Below are 24723 nucleotides of genomic sequence, written 5' to 3'. Positions count from 1 at the left end.
CCTTTTCAGAAACGCTGTAAATAAATATACTAGTTTTTTGTAAAGTGTGGTTGAAATTGTGTGTTTAGAATATGTCATTTGGGGTGGAAATAAATACTAAACATTATGAAGTATGACAATAAACTGACAAAAGTTGTATATACCATGGTAGCTAATTAGCAGGACTCATAAACTGGAACATTACAAACAAATGCTGTTCACTCCTCAGACTGTATTTGAGAGCACAGTAAGTGATGTCTTTTTCTAACCCCTGGCCCACTATCACATGTCCACATGTCAGTGGAGCAAGTCTAAGATTTTGCTCTGATGACATCATCCAGGGAGTATTGACTCTCATGTTGTGAGCTGTAGAAGCAGCTTCTGCGTGTCCTGGTATGATGATATAGAAGATAAAGTAACTGAAATCCTGTGCATAAGTGATTCCTGTTTTTTTTTTTTTTACGGCTATTCACCTCGAGGTCACGCCGGGAAAATCTTTCTCTTTTCAGTCGGAGTCATCGTTATTGTGAAGCTCTTACCAAATCCCATTCACATTCTGCTTTTACTCCCTCCATCAGTTCACAAGGACCATTGATCACATGTGGATTTGTGTGATTGAAAAACCCTCAAATGGCAGTATTTGCTATAATACAATATGTTCCATTCACAAATGTTGATTCAGTACCTGTGGAGGTAGAGGTGTAGTTAACATCGTCAATATTCATGGGCTGCTGGTTTTGTTCATCGTTATAAAATTTATGTCTGCGGCACTTTCACAGAGAAATGCATTCTTATGTTGAAACATTGACGCTTGGTTGATTTCTCAGCCTGCAGTTTTAGGCTGGAACTGATAAAAGTGTCAAATGTAATATGATACTATTGTTAATTATAGTTAAATCCAGTTTTCAGGAAATGTGAGGACTGTACTCATAAACCAGCACATTTACACCACAGAAAGATGCTGTTATTATACTATGTAGCATTTCAAAACTGACAGTACTTGCAAGGTTTCACTTAATCTCTACAGTATTTTTAGTACATAGTACATAGATTTTCACAGCATGTCTCATATGCTTAAAACAATAGTTCAAGTGGAAAAAAACAAGCTTTATTTACACATTTACAGTAAAATGTCATTGTAAAACTGCAAATAAAAATCAATTCCTGAAATGTTAAGCGCACATCATGAGGTTCTGTGTAAAGAATATCAGTTTAAACACAGTTCAAAGGAGATCTTTCAACTTTATTAGTCATAGATGTGGCAGGTGTAACATTATAAATTGCAATTATGCAAAGCACCACTCATTTGACCACTATCACTTCAAACAGTAATTCTTTATTAGTCATCTTATAATTGTACATGTCACAGGAAAATTGTAAGTGTTTCCAAAAGTCCAAAATCTTGAAGGAGTACGGAGCACGGCTACGGCTGTAAGTGCTTTCTCCTCGTGCATGCCATGTTATTCTTGCCGTACACTAAAATCCTAGGGATGCAGCATTTTCACATGGCAATATCAGTTTGAAATAATAAGTAAATCCAATGATAATGAGACATTAATGATCACTATAAAAAAAAATGTGGCTGCCGTTATAACTACTGAATTGTTAGGGCTGAAAGTTGAGAAAATAAACCACACAATCCAACATTAAATAGCTGTAATAGAAAGCTGAAATAAGCCTCTCCTACATCCGCTTGTGTAATTTATCCGTCTCCCACACTGCTACCACATTACACCTTCAGTTACAGTAATTCAATACACTGTCTGCTGCCTTTGGGGCCACATGTGAGCCATGTCTGGCCTCGGGACTGAGTGCTGCCACAGCTTTCACTCTTGTATCTTCTCCCAAACTTTTTCACTGTCTGAGTACATGAAAGAAAAAAACGTGTGAGGCGACTGGACTGCCCACTCTGCCTCTTTAAAAAAGAAAAGGGAGGGTAGGTCACACTCAAAGAGACACATCTCACAAGTACAACCGCAGTCTTGTACCGCCGGTCGCTGTGCAGTTCCTCTGGGACAGATGGGGTGTAAGCTGCTTTGCCGAAGGGTACTTCAGCAGTGGTTCCTGAGGGTTAGAGAGCACTTATCACACAATTCCCCTACCCAGACTTTCCCAGCGAGTCCTCGGAGTTAAACCATTGACCTTCTGGTCATTGCTGCTACAGTGCTGCTGCCTCAAGCAACCACCACGTATGCGTCATCTACGCGGTCTTTAGCAGCCTAAACAACACATCATTTATCATTTCTCACATCATCTCCCCATACTACACTTTTGATCAGTTTAACAGCCGCCATTCAAACAACCAGCATTTACAAATACATTAAGAGCATGCTGGCAGTCGGCCTAAAGAGTGATCATTGAGACAAATTGATCCCTATCTGTTTAAATTGGCACTATAATCTATCATTGGCAAATTGAACACAGTGAGCTATCTGGGATCTATTGCCTTTTTAGATAGCGGCCCCTGGGGCCACGCAGGCAGTGAGAAAGTGATCTACAGCGCTGAATGAACTCTTTATAAAATGGACTCAACCGAGACATGTATGTCTGCTTATACGCAAGCACACTTTCCCAAAAAGGTGAATATTACACACCTTTTTCCTCTCTGTGTATACACATGCAGTCAAATCGCTTACACACACACCCCATTTTTTTGCCATAAGGAGGTGCTAATTGCGATTATGGAATGCAATTTTTTTTGTAATTGCATTTTATTAAGAGGCCAATAAGACAGGAACAATTTAAAGGACAAGCCACGCTTTTGTTTTTAAAGTCTGTAAAAGCCGAAGAAAGAGAGCGAGTCGACTCAGGATACTACATATAAGAAAACACACAGGGTGAAAGCTATATATAGTTTTAAAAAATCTCTAAATATCATAACTTTTGAGATAATCATTTTAACACAATTATCGAAACTTTTGCATCGTGCAAATTTAAACGTTAAAATATCCTGATGAGAGAAGATTTTTCCTTATGTTATATTTTCCTGTGCTTATCATTCTTTATATGAGTCCAACTTCTTGAAACTTTAATTATGTTTTGTCAGCAAATATCCTTCACCTTAATGAAGCCAAATGTACGAGCAGACTAATTGGTGTAGTTTTTTCTTCTTCTACTTCTTCTTTTTCTTCTTTTTTTTCATCTTTGCAACATCACAACAGCACTGCTGCAAATAGACACGAGATAAAACCTTTACTAGAGGCTTACTGACTGATATTATGCAATGCAGCAGATAAAAACGAGATATGTGGGGCACCAGCACCATCAATCAAGTGATCTTTATCAAGCAGAAAATCATCTGTTGCTGTTTAGAGAGAGTTTTGAATATTTAATGTATGTTTAATTTTATACTAGAAATAGTTGGAACCTGTTGCCTGTTACCAAGTTATCTGTTGTCTGGAATTAATGTTTGATATTTTATCTTAATTTAAATGGAGTCAATTGTCCAAAATAAGCAAAAGTTTCTCTTCATGGTGTTTTTTTAATGTGTGACAATTTAGTGTCTGTCCTAATTCCTCAGTCATCTAATTCAATCAGGCTCTTGAAGTTGATTAGGCTGGTTAACATTTGCTCCTGCGCGGGTCTGGAAGGGTTAATCAGGCCGGGAACTTGGAGACCTCCGGGTCAGTATCCCCTCTATCTGCGTGAATGACTTGGTGAAGGCAGAGATAAGATGAAAGTCGACTTTTTATTCCAGTTTTAGTTTCTTCTTCTTCTTTTTTTTTTTTACACCAGTGTGAGGGAGGTTTCTTTGCCGTCAGCAAGATCATCTTCCTCTTTTATCTCTCAGCTTAGTAAAAAAAAAAAAAAAAAAAAAATCAAATTTATATGCGTGAATTTTTGAACCCACGTTCGTGTTCGAGTCCACAATATTCTGAACTCGAACCTGTTTGGACCAATGTTGGCATGTGAGTATAACCAATCGCAGTGCACGTGTCAGCTTAACCTGATACATGAATGAGAGCTTTTTCTTTGCACGCCCGTAAATCTCAACTATTATCTACTCACCATCGATTAATTTAACTGCACTTATCCCAATCAGCACATCTCCACTCCTGTGTTCCAGAGCGTGTGCTTTGTTTTACTAACAATAATAAAGTGATTTAGTCCTTTCTCCCAGCCGGTGCATGGGAAATCGTTAAAGATCCAGCTATTTGTGTGTGATCAGTAAATATTTAGTGCAGGCGACATCCTCTGTCTCGTCTTAATCGATACTGGTCCCGTTGGGCAGCGCTATTGTTGTGGTGCATGCAGGCTTGCTGAGCATATAGTGCTTTTTATCCTCTTGCTTGAAGGAGGAGAACAACCACTAATCACACAGAGGAAACTTTTAAACCCGGGAAATGAAGAACTGCAGCACAAGACTTTTGGGGGGGGTTTAATAGCAAATCAATTGTGCTGGTGTGGAAATGTTTGTGCGTGGAAATAAATAAATAATAATAAAAAAAAGGTGCTCAATTTCTCAACCCAGTATAGATTTACGCGAGGTTAATTGAGGCTATTATCATTTCTTATATAGCCCTTTTTTATTCTCTGCATAGTGTATAATAGAGGTGAAACAAATATATACATTATTAATTAGTCTGGTGTATCTTTATTGTTTATTACAATATTTTAATTTGAAAATTATTCATATTAATTATAGCAAATTAAATAATGATAATAACAATAAGATGTTTTTAAATAAGCATCTTTATTTGACATTAAAATTACAATTTAAACATTTTTTTTTTTTAAATTTCAGCTCTAATCACGTGTCTTGCTGCACCTTTACCTCCAATCTCCATATAATTTCTAATGTAAAGAATCTCACAGTTGCACGCTCGCCACACTTAAAGACAGGTGTCTGTTCTGACTGCTGCACCCCCTCCCTCCCTCCCTCCCTCCCTCTCTCTCGTAAGCCCACACAAAGCAGCGGCGTGCGAGCGCGTTTTGGCCACATTTACTGTAAGGAGAGAAAAAGGCGCACAGGATCTCTGCTGCTCGCTGTAAAAAAAAAAAAAAAAGAAAAAGAAAGAAAGAAAGCCTCCTTATCATCTCCACAGTGCGGTCAAATGATCCTCCTGCCTCGGGACGACACGTCAACTTATATTTCCAAATTCCTCGCGTCCATCTACACATAACGTGAATCAGTTGGGTTTGCTCCGGCTTCTCCAAAGTTTTCGCACGATCATCAGACATTTCCAATAAACAGCGTGCTGTTTATTTTTTTCTTATTTTTTTTGTGTTTGATCTCGGGTCTGTTGGAGAAGGGATTCAATCTGAGCACTGTGTCGAAAAAGAGAAGACTAAATATATTCTTGAATAAGAGAGAGAAGATGCATCCCGCTACGGACGAATCAGCATCGTATGCATTTGGTAGGTTTGTTGCTATAAGAGCCTCACTCGCACTATCAAATCACTTTTATGAATGGCTATTTGCAAAGTGGTTGGGCTTGTTGTGGTCATCATATAAATTATCACTCGGTCTAATAAGCGAGAATAAGTGACAAGAGTCGCGTATTGAATGCGCACTGCTGGTATCGCATGTGTACGTTGCTATGTGCTCTGTCTGCAGCAGTCCATGCCTTTTTATTTCAACCTGTCCGCTTATTTCAACATACATTTAATTCAGAACAGATGACCGGAGCGTCGCTGCAGTGTCGACTTATCCTCACGAAGTGTTCAAAATGTATACTCACCGATATGAAGCAGAGCTGAGTCCTCCCGGTGGAGCGGACACCTCGCGGTGTTATTTTTTATTTACAGACTCTCCATGTTCACGGGGATCTGTAAATAAAAAAACCCCCGACAAAATAGTCATGCAGACAAAATATAATTGGCTAATTTGTTTTAGAATAAAGACATAATTGGTGTAAATACCACCGCTGGGACTGTCTGAAGTGGCGAAAAAAGTAAATCCAACTTTGGCAACTCTCAAAGCTTTGCCGTCCAAGTCATGTAAAACAGAATTTAAACAAACAGTCATCAGTTTAAAATGGTGCTCGTTAGTTTGGTCGATGCGGGAGACGAGACTGAAGCAGTTTCCGTGTCGGATGGCTCCTCTAAATTGAATCTCGTTTTTTTTTTTTTGAAGCGAGGACTTCATACGCTAGGGGGCAGCCATATACTGTAATACATCCTGGGACAATGCACGCTGCTGCTGCTGCTGCTCTCCATAGACTAACACACAGCTCCATAGGCTCATAGGTTCATCTATATGGCTCCGTGAAGTTTTTACCTGATGGTTCAAGTTTGATAGCCTCCGGGCATGAAGTAAAAAAAAAAAAAAAGTCTTAAGCGCTGTTTAAATACAAGCCTTAAATAAATAAAAAAAAAAGATTAACCCTGTAGGCAGCGACTCTGAACCACCGCTGACCCCGTTTTACACGCACTGCATCCTCCACCGTGTTTGTCATTATCACCAACTGTAGATTATCTTTATTATAGGGCAACATCTGTCAGACATTAGCAGGTATCTAAATAAACCGCAAACAGCCCCCTTTTTTTATTGTGTTGTTTATCAGGAAGCGGCTTAACTTTCATCCTCACCTTAATGTGAAGGGCATGGCCTTTAACCTCGTGTGACTTCTCTTTTCTTGTTTAATGTAGTTCCTATTTAAAGCCTCAGTCGCGTCACGTTTCTGACCACATCCAGGCCCCTCTGACTCTTTGAGACCCGCGTTTGGCCTTTTCTGACCCGGTGGGTTGAGGAATATTTGTGGCCAACGGGGGGATTAGGAGGCTACAGCGGGTGCCCGGATGATGTCAGTAGCCTATCATAACATTTTTACAAGAGGTGTGGATTGTGATGAATGGTACCTGGTGAGGATGAGAAGCACTAATGCGTGTATAAGCGTGGAAAAGTATAGGAAGTTGGACTTAATGTGTTATTATTGCTGTCTTGTTCACATGGTGGGCGAATAAGTCTCCTCGTGCTGTTTCACGTACAATCATCCTGAATAATGTCTTCATTTGGAGTCATATGTCCTCCTGTTTTTCTCGTGTGTTGCGTTCAACTGTGTCTTGTACGTCCTACATACCTACACGATTAAGATAAGGGGCCACAATAGATTGGACTGGTTTTTATTGTAATAAGCATTTTAAAAAACGTCTTTGGATATTTCTCCACGATGTGACGCAAAAGAATTGAGATTTTTCTTCATGAAATTTTTCAGCTAAGGGCTTTTTCACCGGGCGTGCATGGTGAGAATAGCCTGTAGTAGAATAGAGTGACTATAGAAATGATTCCTCCTTTTTTTTTTTTTTCTCCTCTCCCCCCCTGAAAATCGTCTCCTTTTAGGACCAAGCGGCCCTCTCGACCTCCAATGCTGGCTCTGGCAAGGTACCAAGTAGCACAAGTGCCGACTAGCCAATGGGGTTCAGGGGGAGGTCCCTGAGCTCTGACCAGTCAAACACACTCTCCTTCCTTATATGGCAGCCGATCTCCATGGTAACGTGTGCTAAGTTGCAGCAGTCGTGTCAAAGTTCACTATATAGAGAGCTCAGTGAGCTGATCAGAGAGAAAGCATTCTGCCAGCCCGGCTCCTACCAATCGCAAATCACTTCCTAACCTCCGCCTTTTTAACATATTTGATCACTTTGATTCTCTACTCCTTTTTCCTATTATTTTTCGGTCCACGGAGGAGGTTTGCAGGTTGTGATCCTTGTTTTTTTTGTTTTTTGTTTTAGTGCTTTCGCTTTTTTGGGGGGAGAGTTGTCTTCATATTCCAGGCTCTCAAAACATTGGCTTCAGCTGCGCGCTCGCTGGCGCTACCTCATAGGAAGAAAAGGAAGAAGACGCAATTTTTTTTACCCAGTTGGTGATTTTCTTCAAGACTTGTGCTGGAACTTGATAGTAGCTGCTACAGTGTGTGCTCACCAATTGTTTTATGCTGCTCGCAGGCTCGGTCTTCACCAAACCTGCTCCATCGTCCACTGACTAGTCCATGCTACCTCGGTTGATTCTTTTAATATTTAGACTACCTTTCCCATTGATGGGTGTACTGGATGGCTGACTGTAAGCGCCCCTGGACTTGGCCTTTAAGCGCAAGGCAGCGACTCAGCTCGCCATCGCATCAGTTTTGAAAACGTGCTTCGCAACGTCTCCAACAGCAATAAATCGACAGTTTTTCGGGAGATCCAGAGTGGATTCAACGTAGGCTAGATTTGACATTTTGTGTGTCCGGCTGTTAATCACAGTTTACCGCGTTTCCTTGAGACATTCTCCACCGCGACACCAAAACGGCAGACAAAAAGTTTCTTTACGTTGACTGATAGATATGGCAATGGTAGTGTGGAGAGGCTCCCAGGACGATGTGGCTGACACCCAAGGCACCCTTTCCTCGCAAACCCAAGGAGGACTATCTCTTCCCACCCCTCAACCAGGCCAGTTGAATCTGACAGCCTCTCAGGTCGCCCCTCCGACCCCTCAGACTCCGGTCCAAGGACCCCCGAACAACACACAGTCCACGCCGACGAACCAGACGACGCAGCAGTCGGAGAAACAGCCACAGCACATTGAATGTGTGGTCTGTGGGGATAAATCCAGTGGCAAACACTATGGCCAGTTTACTTGCGAGGGGTGCAAAAGCTTCTTCAAACGGAGCGTACGACGGAACCTCACTTACACATGCCGTGCCAACAGGAATTGTCCAATCGACCAACACCACCGCAATCAGTGTCAGTACTGCCGCCTCAAAAAATGCCTTAAAGTCGGCATGAGACGGGAAGGTAGCTATTGGGACTTTTTGATTCTTTATTCGTGTGTGTGTTTGTGCGTGTACAGCTTATTTTCCAGACATGAAATCATGTTATGTCGCCCCACCACCACCACCACCACCTCCTCCTCCTCCTCCTCTTCCCCATAGCTCAGCCTGTTCTCCCTCCCGACTGCTCCCTCTGCGCGGCTTGAGCACGCCATGGAGCCGCTCTCTGCTGTGGTCGAGACGGGGCTCGCTGGATCTTCCTCCCCCTTTCATAGCGCTGCGTTACTGTATCCAGCTCCGGCGCAATGATAGCCGTGCATATTTTTTGTTTTTTACAAATAAGATCCGAGCCCTGGCCAGGCGAGGGGCTATCGAAATTATATCCAGATGAAAGAAAAGCCACGAGCGTGGACGTGCATCTGTGTTGAATAGATGATACAACATAGCCTCCTGCGCTATTATGGCGAGTATCGAATTAAGAGATAGCGTGTTCAGGCTGCATCTCCACATCCTACCCTGCAGTGCCTCCCCTCATTGTGTCTCAAAACTGGACACCGGCTCGAATTATGCACGCCGAGGCTCCATGCGAGCGCGAGAAATTTTTATTTTTGAATATTTGTGTCGAAAATAGGCCTGCATGTGCGGTAAAAGCGAGATGAATTGCTAAGTAGGTTAAGGGTTAAACATGCAAGGTCTCCCTTGCCCTCTTTGTGTTCCTTCACAGCCAGCTCATGTTGCTGTTGCCGAATAACATCATTTTTTAAAAAAAAGAAAGAAAAAAAAAAAAAAGCTCGACACATGCGTGGCGTGTGTTAAAAACGTGTTAAAAGCGCATCTCTGCTGTTCCACCACACGGTTAGACTCACTACAGCCCCATTATTAACAATGCAACCTGTCTTTTCCAACTCCCATGCTAACATAATGTGTGTGTGAGTGTGTGTGTGTGTGTGTGTGTGTGTGTGTTTTGATGTTGTATAGCAAACATGCTGTGTGTCATATATATTCTCCTAATGTGCAAGCTTTTTTATCCAGCAGCTCTGCGTGTATATATATATATATTATAAAAATAACGTGTAATATTTGACAGCAGCTGTCTCCATGTTCTGTGTGATTGTTCAGTAGAATTCAGGCTTCAATATCTGTAGTTTCTCTTTTTACTGCAGCCGTGCAAAGGGGACGGGTGCCACCCACACAGCCACACCACGGTCAGTTCGCCTTGACAAATGGAGACCCACTGCACTGCCATTCCTACTTATCCGGATATATCTCTCTTCTGTTGAGAGCGGAGCCCTACCCGACGTCCCGGTATGGCAGTCAATGCATGCAGCCCAACAACATAATGGGCATCGAGAACATTTGTGAACTAGCAGCCAGGATGCTCTTCAGCGCCGTGGAGTGGGCCAGGAATATTCCCTTCTTTCCAGACCTTCAGATCACCGACCAGGTGGCTCTGCTGAGGTTGACGTGGAGTGAGTTATTTGTGCTCAACGCCGCGCAGTGCTCCATGCCCCTGCATGTGGCTCCTCTCCTGGCGGCGGCTGGCCTTCACGCCTCCCCCATGTCTGCGGACAGAGTGGTGGCCTTTATGGACCACATTAGGATCTTCCAAGAACAAGTGGAGAAGCTGAAAGCTTTGCACGTTGACTCTGCCGAATATAGCTGCTTAAAGGCAATTGTGCTCTTCACCACAGGTAAGACAATAGACGGGCACCCTCCAAGAATGTCACTAACATGCACACACATGACATCAGCTAGATCAACGCTGACCTAAATAGATGCACACTGGCACAGAGGTTGTTGACGTCTCTCACATGAACACATGCTTAAACGTCCACCCCATGCTGCCTTCGTGGTCAGGGTTTGTTTGGGTTTTTTTTTTATAGATAGGCTTTAGGCTCCAAAATTATAAAACCCACTTGATTAATCAGGTGGTTTATCAGACACATACACAGGGCTAATCTGGAAAATTGTGGCATGACCACGCAATAGATTTTTTAATTAAATTGACAACCAAAACAGAGGAGAGTGCAGCGAAACATCACAACATAATCTCGAGTTAAATAAGACTGATAACTTCACAATAATTGCCCCGAGCGTCACAAAACACTTTTCGGAGAGGCCAGTAGCTTGCAGATGAATTGCAACACTTTGATTTTTTTTCTTCTGTTTTTTCTCTTTTCGCCATTTATCAATGTGTGTATACCCCACGTCTTGTTTGTAGGGAATGACAGATATAAATGATGTCAGGCACCGAGGGGGAGGGGAATAGAAAAAGAAAGACAAGCCTAATGTCCCATTTGCACACAGTAAAAGCAACGCGCAGGTTTCAACGCTCTCTTGTCATTTAAGGGGGTTGGTGGTGGAGGGGGGGAGAGACAGACAGAGCAAGTCCGAGACAAAGCATAGCTACAGAAGCCATGCACACCCTGTGATAGGAAATATGTCAGTATCTAACAGCATTGTGTGATAGTGAGCGGTGACAGGAGGGGCGGCTTTAATTTTTATTTGCAGAAATATTCTGTGCGCATTGTGGAGATTCAAGGCGTCTCTGGACCTGCTCCAGAACTAGGTCATGACCCGAGCCTCCCTGCTATTTTGTTACATTAGCCACACCATTATAAGGGGATATAATAATAATGATAATTTCAAAAAAAAAATCACGTGTGATAGAGATTTACAAGGTTTCACCGTAGAGTGAATGCATGTCTTTGATATGATATCATACCTGCGAGCCATCAGCCTTGTATTTCATGTAGCTGTAGCAGCCCCAACCATTGTTGTCGTGGCGGCTTGTTAGCCCATTCTGCAGAGGAAAACATCATATTACAGGTCATTGAATTTTATTATTAGAGCCTTTATGGAGCCACGATGGCTTAATTTGTCTCCTCCATACCTGAGACCCGCAGGCTCGAACACGAGCCGTGTGTTGCAACTTGAATGACAGGCCTTTTGCTACTTTGGTGGTTGGGGTTGTTGTCATGCATAAACTTTACAAACTTAACCAATGCGCGTACAAGCGTTTTTTGGCACATAATCAGCTGCCGCCCACATGCAAGCAGCATAGATAGTGATTATGCGTCTCTGGTGGTATAGTATGACGGCAGCTCCGTAGGCTATGGACCCATTTTTTCCAAGCTAAATCTCTGCTCACTAAAGGTCAGTAGGTCTCCCTGTCTTTCCCTCTCTTCCTCCCTCCTCTCCCCCCCCTCCTCCTCCTCCTCGCTCTGCCTCCCGACTGTGAAAGACAGGCCCATCTAAAACACAGTCTTTAGCTATGAATATGCTTAATTATTTAGCTGACTTTCAAGTGGCTTTATCGAGGGAAATAACCGAGATATAAGAGCGATATAAATGAGGAGCACCGAATCAAATCACATGTGAAACAGCCTCCTGACTGCATTCAAGTTTGACTTTATTTGTGCACATGTATTTTTTGTTTTCTTCAAAACAATCACATATAATTGTTAAAGAAATAGAAGTGAGGAGTTTTATATTTTTTGGATCAATGGTGAGGTGATTACGCGCCTGGCGCAATATTTTTATTAGCCTACAAGTTGATATTAAACAATTCTCACACACTGATAAATACGTGCACTAGTTATTGATGAAAACAAGGCTCAAGGCGAATAAACTCCACTTTTACATCTAATAGGATAAGACTCATTTCCTAAAATAATTGCCTTTTTTTCTAAATTTGACAGGCTATCAATTTCCGCCAGTATATCGCCACAGTGGGAGAAAAAAAACTCCTAGTGAGAGAAACACTTTAGGTTTCACTTTATTAATGTTTATTTGCTTTCCCTCCCCTCTCAGATGCTTGTGGCCTCTCAGATGTGGCCCATGTGGAAAGTTTGCAGGAGAAGTCCCAGTGCGCCCTGGAGGAATATGTCCGGAGCCAGTATCCCAACCAGCCAACACGGTTTGGGAAGTTGTTACTCCGCTTGCCTTCCCTCCGCACAGTCTCTTCCTCGGTCATAGAACAGTTATTTTTCGTCCGATTGGTAGGTAAAACCCCAATTGAAACTCTCATCAGGGATATGTTGCTTTCGGGGAGCAGTTTTAACTGGCCTTACATGTCAATTCAGTAAACCAAGAAGGAGACGAACAAACAAAAGGTGGGGTTGTGGGGAGGAGGGGGGCTGCGAGACTACAATGATTATAGCTGCTTTTGTGGAAGGAATAAAAAACCAACCGGCTGTTACACGGGGCTGGCTTTCATGAAGAAAGACATTGACGTAAATGACTGTGAATTCCCCCCCTACTCCAAAAAAAAAAAAAAGAAAAAAAAAAAAATTGAGACATCCACTGAACTTTCAAAATGGCAGATACGTGCTCCCAGTGTTCATGCAGAACAACCTGCTTCGATTCATTTTTTTTAATGAAAGAAGAAAATGAGGAAAAAAAGGATAAGGGGATTTTGTTGATCCTCGTTAAGGAAAATTTAAGTATTAAGTGCATTTAAAAATGATAATTTGGGTAAAAAGAAAAAAAAACTGGAGAAAGGGAAAATACGAAAACGTGAATTTTTCTTTTTCTCAAAATGACTTGTCCTGTGTCCATGTATAGCTGTGTTTTGTACTTTCTTTGTTCCTCCTTTCTGGTTCCAAACCGGCCTTTGTGATTTCTGTAGTACAGGTGGTGTTATTTTCTAAGACAATGATTTATTTTGAAAAAGGTGAAATAATGTTTAAAAAAAAAAAAGTTCTAAAAAGAATTAAAACCACAGCAATAGGAGTATAGGCTTATAATCTAGGCTTAATGCTGCAAGCGCACTTATATTCTTAGGATGACCAATACCATCTGGGAAAAAGGGAGGTTTTTAGAGTTCATGTTCAACTTTATGACCCAGTGGAAACTTTTCTCTTTTTTTTTTTTTTGCTCTTTATTAATATGAAGTTACAGGATCCACTTTTGTTTTCCAAAAATTCTTAGCTGAAAAAAGTCTTCCCCATTTTCACCCACCTCTGAATATTTGGCACCAGTCCCCCCCCCCCCCCCCTCCTCTGATTGGACACAATTTTAAAAAGAAATCCTACAAGTTGCCTCGACCTGCTGTTATCTGAGACAGGTTGCTCCGAGTGCGTCATCTGCGCAGTTCGCAGTGGCTTAAAAAAAAAACTGCACTTGGAAGTTTCAACTGAGATTTTTTTTTTTCTTTAAAAAAAAAAAGAAAAAGAAATGGAGAGGTCAAGGGTCATAAAAGTTTGAAGCCTAGCCAGAGTAGTGTTTAATAGCAGTATTATTAAAAGCGTCCCTGAAATGTCACCCTTTATTCACTTCAAGCATTAAGTGCCTGACAAGCATGATGTGATTTCTTATCAAAACGTTGTTAAAGTAGGCCTGCAACATTTTGGGGGAAACACAATTAGATTTGAGAAACTTCAGTCGTGTATTTCCACTTGAGGAAAACACTGATTAGAGGCAGTATTCTTGTAAATATAGGTCAATTCATTTTCAACGAGTTTTTCCTTTATACAAAGTATATGTGATTAAGAAAAATCTGTGGTTGCCATTTTTTTTCTTTCTCGGTAATACAACGTCTTCAAAATTGAGTGGCAGACTTAGCTAGTAGCACTGAAAGTTATGTTTTTAATGTATATACATATTACTACAAAATGTTTTCTTTTTCATGTATATTTAGACTGTGAATGCATGGCCACAGGTCGCTAACCTATTTTACCTTTGATATATAAATGTAAATGTTTTCTCTCTCTCTTTTTTGACTGTATAGATATAATCTGTGCATTCAGTACACTAGCCCTTGTATTTAAAGAAACAAAAAAGAAAAAGAAAAGCAACGACGTTCATTATTAGGCTACAGGAACTTAAACAGGGTGAGCAGGTTTGGAAGAAAAAGGAGCTTGATATTTTAACTTTAGTGTTATTGCTCCTTTGGTCTTTTGACAGGTGCCGTGGGTGTGCGTGATGAGAGAGCGCGTGTATGTGCGCGCGCGTGTGTTGTATGTGTGTGTGCGCGCGCGCGTGTGTATTTGGAAAGCTAGCAATTTTGTCCTTGTTTCGAGGCTTTTCTTCAACACACACACACACACACAGGAGAAAAAAGAAAAAAAAACACCATGTTGTGGTTGAATTAAAAGGGATCACTGATTGAACACTGATCTTTGGCTGTTCGTAGCCACATATGGACCAGAGAATGATACATGATTGTAATTATGAACAGTTTAAACTGACCCACGTTTTTATATAAATATATAAAAATATATGACTGCAGGGTATTGATAACGTATAGATACTTTTTTTATGATTATTATTATTATTAATTGCAAGTGATATATGTGAGTGTGTGTGAAAGTTTATAGTTGAACACAATTCTTGTTTGTTTGTGTTAGCTTATTGTAAACAAGCATTCTGCTGTAAATTTGTTCTTGGTATTAAATTATAATTTATGAATTTGAAAACACAAGTTTTTCCATGTTTTTATTTTTGCCTCACACATGCGTGTGAACTTGTGTGTGCGGGTGTGTGTGTGTGTGTGGTCGGTTGGAGGAGGGGGTGTGCGGGTGGAGGTGGAGTTGGAGGTGGAGGAGGGGGGGTACTGGAGTCAATTTGCTGTGGCAGGATGTTGCCCTTTTGCCCCATGAAAGTGATTAATGAATTACAAAATAATTAATCAATCAGCCAACAGGCCGAGCTCAACGCCTTCACTTATTTTGCTCCAGGGTTCAGATTATTTACTCTAAAAACGCAGATCAGTATTTTAACAACGCACCGGAGGCTGCTGTGTGTTTAACTTCAGATATGAGGAGTTGTGATAATAACACTTTATAACAGTGGACCCTTCACACGGGACCGTGGTGGAGAAAAACCCAACTCAGCTTCTTCTCCTCCACCGCTTTATTTTTGCGGGAGGACAGCTTCACCTTTGGACGCTCACATAAATATTAATGCGATGAATCCACACAGCACATCACACATATTACCATCTCAATATTGAAAAGGGGGGAAACAAGTTTGAAATTATACTCTTATTTCCAATAACTCACTGATATTACTGGCTGTTCTCTGCGTCATTACGCTCTATACTCTTATTTTCCAGCTGCATCACTCAGCTTCACCACCGCTCCTAGAAAGTCCCTGAACGCCACATTTTAACTTTTCATTTCCAAGGGAAGTCGATATGATGGGGTTTAAATGACAGTTATTTACACGCGTGTTATTGTGATGCTGTAAACCTTTGGCCTATCAGTAATTATTGGCAGCATTGGCTTAGATGAGAGTTAGGCCTGAAATAGAATTAGCCTTGTTGTATAGAGGCTTAATCAGGATGGGTATGGAAGCCAACTTCACCACAGTTTCTGCTGCTGCTGCTGCTGCTGCTGCTGGTGTGTGCGTGTTTGTGTGTGAGAGAGAGCGAGTGTGTGGTTTTGTTGCTGTTGATAATGATGAAAATGATGATTATGATGTGATGCTGATGGTCTTTTATCCTCGGCTTCTTGCTGAAAGCCGCTATTTATCCATACAGTGATGCTTTCACTGCCTGTCCAAGCAAACTGTCTCTGAGGTATATCACACTGAGGCCAATCTGAACATTGATAATTAAGGATGGACATCCACACACACACATACACACACACACACACACACACACACACACACATACACATCTCACCACTGAGCCAATGTGATGTCATTGGAGCACATCAGAAAGAAAAAACAAAACAAAAACAAAAAAAAACCCTTTCAGAACACGAGCGCGCTGAGAGGACTGAGTCTCGCTCATCAGATCACGGGCAGAGCTTCAGAATCGCTTTGGACGGGTCGGATCTCGACACTGACCGGGCTGATTCCAGCTGACAGCGCGTGATGTACGGGGCTGGACTCTATAATTTGTACTTCTGCTCATTTATTAGCATTGTGCAAAAAAAAACAAAAAACCTAATGAGGTGTAACTCGCCGCGACGTCACTTTTATTTACGTCTGCGTGACGTGAGAACTTTTTGACACACGAGCTGGTAGCCCCTATAAACACCACCACCCTGCACCCACCCCCAACACACACACACGTTTTTTTTTTTTTTTTAAGAAAAAATCCTGCAGGCTGCGGAGGATGCTGCGGGGCCGAGGCGTGTGCGTGCGTGTGTGCATGCGTGTGTGTGTGCTGGGTTGCACACTGAAGCTGAGAACTTATTTCGGGCTCACACACTATTAGTGGGGCTATTTGTTTAATACGACTCTCTCTCTCTCTCTGTTCCTCTGTCATACGCGCGCACACACGCCCGCACAGTTAAGCGACAAATATGCACATTATTTGCACCTTGGCGCTATCACTATGACAAATTAGCCCATATAGCATGCGCTTTATTGCATATATGGGCTGAGGCGCCGCAGCTCATTTACAGTGTAGGCTGCACTATAAGTCAAAGGCTTGGCAGGATGGGGCACCTGTTCCTTATGTTACAGACAATTATTATTATTTTCATTATTATCATTATTATTATTATGCATTTTAATTGCTCTTGCGGATTGGCTGTGCATTTGTGATTAAACCTGACTCAACAGCCCTCGTTTTTGCTTTTCAATTCTCTAAAAAGTCTTTCACTCCGTCAACACGATTTCCAGATTTTCTCCACATTCTTCCACTTTTTATTTGTCGCCTTTTTTCTCATAACACATCGCCTCTCACGTCTGCTCAGTGCACACAAGGCTTCCCCCCTCTTGCATTCTTCCCATAAATGTAAGAAAATTGTGCCATCTACCCGCTGTCCCGGGAACTGTAGCTCGCAGACCTCGGAGACCTCAGCTCACTTTAACACAAAGGGAAAAGCGACCGACGCTCGCACACGCGGGCCCCTCCTCACGCACACAAACCGCGACAGCAGCTGCCGACTGCTATTAGGCTGTAACTTTACAAGTAATGTGTGTTTTAAGCACCTGTCATCCACTCTGTATCCCACTGCGTCTGTCTGTGTGAGTGGAGAAGGTGGTGCACGGGCCCCGCTGGCCACCGAGGAGGAGTCCACATGTGATGCATGTCGTTTTTAAAACATGAGGAGATTTGCACGAAAAAGTCAGGAGTCTGATGTGGAAAAGTTTGGATTAAAATCAAACAGCGTTAAGGGGGTTTTCTACTACATTACGTGACGCACGGACGCTGCGTAAAACCATCCTGTTATTGACAACACCGGCGCCTCATTCGTCCCTTGATGTTGGATATAAGCGCGGTTGTGGCTGCAGACAAAAAATATATATTACAGGCTCATCACAGCCCTTTTAAACGAGAATATTACAGCCCAGGAGTCGTCCTGCTCTAAAAACCTCTCCTCTTCGTGGAGTTTGTTGAATTTGTGGTTATAGCGAGAAGAGAGAGAGGAAAAACTACAGAAGGAATAAGGGCAAATCAACACCAACATGGCAAAGTTCATTTGGAAAAAAAAAAAAAAGACAAGAAAAAGAAAAAGAAAAAACACAGCCAGACTTTCAAAAGGGGCGCAGCGCTTTGTGGTGATATAAATAGGGGAGATAAAGACAACTGCAGCTGATGTAGAGCAAGAGTGTGAATATACCCCATGTTGAATTTCCCCCCTGTTTTTCTGAGGGCGATTTCAGCTTTCTTTTAACCCAAGCACACACACACACTCACACTCACACTCACACACAGTGAAGCCTCTCTGCGGTGCCAGTGGAGCTGTATGATAGCTCGAATATTGAAATAAATCCAATCTCAGGCCACTATTTGGACACTCAGTCAGCACGAGTCTATGTTTAATACAAAAGAAAGTATTTAATGTTTTTATCCGAAAGAGGACACAACTTTCATGGAGATGCGGCTCCAGTGGGTGCGAATCAAATAACGATGTGTTTTAAAAGCAAGGGAGACGGCACCTCTTTAGCAGCGCGCGGTTTGATTTGTCCTTAACACACACACACACACACACATAGAGAGAGAGGGAGAGAGAGGGGAGGACCAAGACGAGCGGTGAGCCAGAGGGATGATTTGAAGAGACCGCAAACACTCTCCTGGATATTAGACAGCCCCCCTCCTCAGCCTCCCCAAAACCCTAACGCATTATTTCATCAGGGCTACTTCATAGGTATTGATCGATATAGGCCTACATCTTGTATCGATCTGTTACTTGGGGTACATAGATACTTTATTAAGATCCCCATTAGGTGCACCGCAGTGGTTGTCAGTCTTCCCGGGGTCGCAGTATTAATGTTACAGCGGGGCTCGTCACTCTCAAGGAGTTTTGAAGAAGGGAGTGTGACTACAACCCAGAGATCACGTGCGCGGCTCTGAGGCCCCTCTGCGTGCGTGTGTGTGTGTGTGGACAAATGACCGATGAAGTGAACTTAATTGACAATGTCAATCGCGCAGGTCTGTTTACTCACCTCCTCCCTCCCCCTCCCTCTCACCCTGACGCGCAGTACTAGTGTCCATCTCACGCCACACCACGATGATAATACTGGAGACATCGGGACACGCGCTTCTGCGGATGTAAAATGCGGCATGAATCGCTCAAATAAGTGCTAAATGTTTAATCAATTTTGCGTTAATTAGGCGGGCAGGCCGTGCCATGCTTCAGCTCGGGTCCCTCCATCCACACACACTCTCCGCGCCGCTCGCTCATGGAGATGTTTTCAGTTTTTCCCTCTCTGTAAATGCGTTTTTCTACAGAACCACGCGCGCGTGTGTGTGTGTCTGTCTGTCTCTCTGTGTGTGTCTGTTTCGTCTGCGTGTGCGCGCGTGTTTTGCCGAAACTTCAAACGCGCACTTGGCAAAGCTCCCTCAAACTGTGAAATTAATTTGGCGTAATTCTGGTCGATGCTGGTGGTAGACTGAAGGTGCTTTAACGAAAAGAGGAAAAAACACCTCACACCCTGGGCGTTATTTCTTGTCCAGTCTTCATCGCCATCCTCATCATCATTATTATTATTATCACGGTTATTATCATCATCATCATCATCATCAACAGCCTACACGTTCACATATTCCACAGGTGAAAAAAAAAGAGGATGAATATAAAAATAATTCAAAGTTTTTCCTGTGAATTAAAAAAACTTCTCATGTGCAATTTCACGCTGATTTCTTTTTCTTCTTCTTCTTCTTTTTCTTCAGAAGACAAAAAAAAAGTCTTCATCATTAGAGACGTTTCCATCAGACGCAGCAGAAATCTGGTGAAATGTGATTTATTGTCTCTTTGTGTAGGTGGTTCTACATGTTGTTCCGCTCCTCCGTGCCTTTAAATGGCACTGAGGGCGCGCCTGACATTTCTGCACAACGGAGCTTATTTGGGCTTCGTACAGGCAACTCAGACAGTATGAAAACACGAGGGAAACACAAAGGCCTGCGTGCACTTAAACCTCTCCTCGTGCGCGTCTCTGACCGCGTTTTTACGCACTATTTAGCTGCGTTTATTTGACCCACAGGCCTTCACGTCTGCACAAAGTTTGACATTTGCTTTGTTGATCACATTTTGCTTGAAAATAAAATTGAACAACAGTGAAATAAATTAAAAAAACTTAATTGTTGACTTTACATCCGACCGCCGCGCACTGCTGGCGTACAGGGAGTCTCCACTGATGCTGGATTTTCTTTTCTTTTTTCGATTTTGGCTGAAAGTACTCAACCCAACCTGCTTCATAAAGACAAAAAAAAAAAAGTGTGTGAGCAGCTCCTCTCTTGTCCAGAAGACTCGGGCTGTCCTCTCTGTGGGCTCCGCACACCTTTTCATGTCAAGAACACCCCGCCGCAGAGACGCGTTTACAGCCCCGTGCGTGGATCCCCCCGCTTGATAAGATTTTTTTTTGTCCAACATCTGACATTTTTTTTCTGCGGCTCGATGGGATTTTGCAAAACACTGTCCGCAAACTGATAGCGAGCCCGAGCCCGAGCCGAGCATCACCAGTTTCATACATCCTGTAAATGTGCAACTGCAAACCAATCATGACCCACAAGAGAAATTAAATTATCCCTCTGATTTCTGAAGACCCTGTTTATCTCCCCCCAGCTGACCCACGGGCGTCCCGGGACCTCAGATTGGGGAACTAGTGTATATGTTTGACTGTGATAATTTCCTTGAATTAGATTACAGTACTTCTGAAGTCGCAGAGGACGCCGCTTCACTCCCCTCCTCCTCCTCCTCCTCCTCCTCCCTGACCCCCGCAGGTCCAGGGACCCGCTCCGGGACCCCCCCTGCACTAATGAACAGCGATAACACATATAACTGGTGGCCGCCAAAAGACAGCAGCATGCAGGCTGTTGTCATAGCTGGCTATGCACACAGAAATCGGTCAACCTTATGAGAGGACAAATCTTCACGGAGGGTCTCAGACAGCAGAGGAAGAAGAAAAAAAAAAAAAAAAGACTGAGGGAAGATCTGCCCGCAACAGCGAGATGGCGCTATTCTGCACGTTTAACCTCAGCGGTGCTCCGGCTGCCTCCATCATGTCTTTTACACGTCTAACTGGGTTTCTTGCGGTTATTTCCCGCGATATGGCTCAATGAGAAATATATTTAGAAATTACAGACGCATGCAAATGCAGCGCGGTTACTGCCGTGAGGGTTTCAGATATTTATTGACAATTTAAAAGAGTTCAAACATCCTTCAAAGACTTATTTGACCGTTTATTTAATTTATAATTAACAACAAATCATTTGCTTGAACAGAAAAAATATGAAATGAATTAAAAAAAAGGGGACAAACACTGTAAGTGAGGATGGAGTTTAGGTTAGTTTATGTGATGTGGAATAAGCCTCCAACACCTGAGAGCTGCAGTCTCTGCTCATCACATTTCGATTATTTTATTTATTTTTATTTCAAACCAGACGCTCACGACCAACATTTAGAGATAACAGTGTGATGTGGCACACCAGGCTGGCTCTCATGTATCGAATAATTTTTTTTTATTATTTTTTTTCTCCCACGACAAAAAGATCCGTTTTCAAGACCGGCGAGCACTTTTTAGACAATTTCCCCAAAAAATCAATCGAAAAATCTGACTTTTTTTTTCCTCCCACTGAGTCTCCGTATTGTCACAGATTTTTTTTTTCCACCTTGTAAAAAAAAAAAGAAAGACAAATCCTGTTGTGCGGTGCGCTTTCACTTCACTTATTTTGTTTTATTGGACATCTCCAATGTTTCCAGCCTCTTCTCTCTGCTGGAGGTGATAACACCACCGGCCTGTTAACGACGGATACTCGCTGATAAAATAAAATAAAAACGTAAAGTCAGGGAATATTTTATTATTATTAATTCCGAATAATGACATTACTCGATGCCCCATAATAATAATTTTGATCAGGATTACCGAAAATAGAATAAACTCGTTCTGGCATGTTTTTCGGTTTTAATTCGCTTTTAATGTCTGGTTGTTTTACTCCAGGAGTTGTAATGCAATTAAAATGATCGGATTGAGCGGATTATTATAATTCTTTTTAATATTTACTACAGCAGCATTTATTGTAAATTAAAGTCCCATAAACTGGCTCAATTAACCACATTGATACGAGCGTTTCCGACGCCGCAGCAGAATATTCTCCATGTGTTTATATATATAAAAAGAGACGTCATAATAATTAACAATATTAGGTGTAATTAGTAAAGCTAGTGTATTTCAAGCACACGCACTTCCTTCTATAAATGTACTGTCGCTGGGTTATTTCTCCTGCATACATACATTTCTTTTAAATGAGATAAAATCACGTGATCTTCCTCGTTTCCTCTCTAAAAGTTACCTTTTTCTAAATAGAAGTTCTGCACAGGAGGAACATGAAGGACTTCACTGGATGATGCTCACATGTTCACGCTCCCTGCAGCCCCTGGCCAGTCCTCTGAACTTTACAACTATATGTAAACAAGTTGTCAGTTTGGCAATAATCTTCTTTACTTTTTTTTTATTTTTGGAATGAAAATCCAATCTCCCCAAGCTTTAGATTAGGCAGACGAGTTTTTTCTCTCTTCTTCTTCTCCCCTTTTTTCCCGTTCCTTGTCATTGGTGGGGCTGGACTTTGGTGGACAATAATGCGGCAATTGTTGATGCTTTGTGACCCATAAAATTTGAGGGTGGCTATTCTGGCTTTGGTATGTAATTATGCAAAACACTTTGCATAAAGACTTGCCATCCGATCTAATGATAGAGCCTGCAGTCTCATTTCCACAGAGGGAGGCACCAGCAAAAAAAAAAAAACACCCTGCACTCCCGAGTGATGGAGGAAAAAAGCTGCCATAATAAAACCAAGACAAACTGCACATAAGAACACATGCTATTGTTCAGGTAATTTTGTTGTGGTGTGGAGATTTACAATCGAAACAAAATGGGGAGCGTGTATTTAAATCTAACTGCTCCTTACAGTATGTGTGTGTTTGCTCTGAACCATGTTATCACACAATGATGCTAATTTAGATGTTTTTTCCTTCCTTCGGGGACCACTGCTAGGTTTTTAAGTGTTAAATCTTTGTGGTTTTGACCGTGGGATAAAAAAAAAGAGAAGAAATGCAAACATGAGGTGAGAGTCAAACCAATTTACTTGATGTGTCTGCACAGAGGACACAGTTCAGGTTCAGCGTCGAGATTAAGGAAACATATTTCATGGATCACACCGGGTTTCTCTGGAAAGAATAAACACGAGACACGTTTCGATGAGAACGTTTAATCAGTTGTACTCGAGGAAGAAGATTTTTTTGTGCATTAAATACGAAGGGGAAGGAAAAAAAAGCAACATTAATGACTGTAACATGTACATTTCTTTATCTTTGTCAGAATTTCCAGGATGTTTGTTAAAAGCCCGCAGCCTGCGTGCCTTTGAGGTGTGCACTATATGGGATTTTCTGTGTGTATGCACATAATAAACACTTGTGCTGCCTGATAGAGGTGTGAATCTGAGAGCTTTTCTACCAAATGAAGTGCCAGCAGAGAGAGAAATAAAGAGATCTGCAGCTGTCAGGGGTCAGTCAGGCAGAGATTGCTTCTAGAGATCTTTTGAAAAAATCACACGTTTGAAGGCTTAGGGCTTTGCTGTCTTCGCATTTCAAGCTCAGATCAGTGGAATCAGGGGGGGGAAAAAAAAAGAGGAGAACATGGGTTGGAGAATTCTGATGTTGGGATGGACACGGGGACGAGTGCTTTTTTTTTTTTTGGAGAAGGCAGGAGCCTTTTACCTGATCCTTTTAGAGGAAGGAGGCGAGCCCAAGTTTTTTTTTGTTCTTACATTAAAACACATATCACACAATTAAAGCAACAGTGTCTCTAATGTCTGGTGTGTGTGTGAGTGTGTGAGAGAGAGAGCAGGAAATGTAATGTACAAAACCTGCTCTACACTCCCCTCTAATTTGCTGGGTGTGTGTCGACAGAAAGAAGCAGCGATGGAAAACAACCCTGAAGTGTTTCATGACTCTCTCACGGATTCAGGAGAACCTTTATAGTTGAAATGTGGAACCTCCTTTTTCAACGCAGAACCCTTGTGAATAATTCTGGCACCGTTCAGACCCGATACAAGAATTAAATTAAGACTTTTACACCCTTCATTAGTAATTATTTTCAGGATTTAACTCGACACTTTAGCTGCTCCTCTGCTGCAGTTGGTTTTGAGCAACTTTTCATCTTTTTTTCTGATGCCTGAGCCAAACAGGATGTGTCACTGTAGCTGCAGCTGCACCGTTGATATTTTGTGGTGATCACATGCTAATTTCTGTTTCTTATCCGGATGATCAAACTATATTTCTCTACAAGGTTTTTCAGATGATTGGGAAGTCGGTAGAAAGCAATTTTGGGTGTTGAAGTTGAGCAGCAGAAGAAAGGGAGAGAGTGGGAAAGTTCTCATCGAATCACTAATCGAATGAAAAATGAGGATTTTATTTTTGTTTACTGGCTTGTGCTGTCTGGAGGACATGGTGGAGACAGTGGGCGAGAACTTTAACTGTGATAAACAAGAAAATTTCATGTTTAAAAATTTAATTTGAAGGATGAAATTAGATAAAGTTTGGGAGCTGCATGTTGCAAAATACATTTAAAGAATTATATGAAAAGGTCATTGATTTTCACTTAAAACAACACAAATGTGTCTTCTCACATAACCCTGCTACACACACACACACAC

General features: G+C 42.0%; 1 protein-coding gene and 1 long non-coding RNA gene across 4 annotated transcripts; one reads left to right on the top strand and one right to left on the bottom strand.

Annotated features, from left to right (window-relative positions):
• Positions 1-1195: 1195 nt before the first annotated feature.
• LOC311263768 lies at positions 1196-6002 on the bottom strand. The gene is made up of 3 exons (XR_014623400.1): positions 5842-6002; positions 5661-5748; positions 1196-2043 (listed from the first exon to the last, which is right to left on the bottom strand). It is a non-coding gene; the product is annotated as an uncharacterized lncRNA (long non-coding RNA).
• nr2f2 (nuclear receptor subfamily 2, group F, member 2) lies at positions 4979-15087 on the top strand. Of its 3 annotated transcripts, none has more exons than XM_084364066.1 (3): positions 4979-5337; positions 9830-10357; positions 12480-15087. In XM_084364066.1, exons 1-3 carry the CDS (start codon positions 5298-5300, stop codon positions 12752-12754), a joined length of 843 nt encoding a protein of 280 aa, XP_084220192.1. In that variant the 5' UTR covers positions 4979-5297; the 3' UTR covers positions 12755-15087. The 3 variants fall into 3 exon arrangements, with proteins under 3 accessions (XP_084220192.1, XP_084220190.1, XP_084220191.1); XM_084364064.1 differs by lacking the exon at positions 4979-5337 and adding an exon at positions 7437-8691 and having other exon boundaries at positions 9812-10357; XM_084364065.1 differs by lacking the exon at positions 4979-5337 and adding an exon at positions 7439-8691.
• The last annotated feature ends 9636 nt before the right edge of the window (positions 15088-24723 follow it).

Source organism: Pagrus pagrus (genome assembly GCF_965226575.1).
Source record: "Pagrus pagrus genome assembly, chromosome: 10".
NCBI lineage: Eukaryota > Metazoa > Chordata > Actinopteri > Spariformes > Sparidae > Pagrus > Pagrus pagrus.
This window is presented reverse-complemented; position numbering and strand designations above follow the sequence as displayed.

What these genes read in the sequence shown, in the direction of transcription:
- nr2f2 (XM_084364064.1), top strand. Translation starts at nt 8,241, where the DNA reads ATGGCAATGGTAGTGTGGAGAGGCTCCCAGGACGATGTGGCTGACACC. An exon ending in AGTCGGCATGAGACGGGAAG is followed by an intron (nt 8,692 to 9,811) that starts GTAGCTATTGGG and finishes CAATATCTGTAG; the next exon opens with TTTCTCTTTTTACTGCAGCC. An exon ending in AATTGTGCTCTTCACCACAG is followed by an intron (nt 10,358 to 12,479) that starts GTAAGACAATAG and finishes CTCCCCTCTCAG; the next exon opens with ATGCTTGTGGCCTCTCAGAT.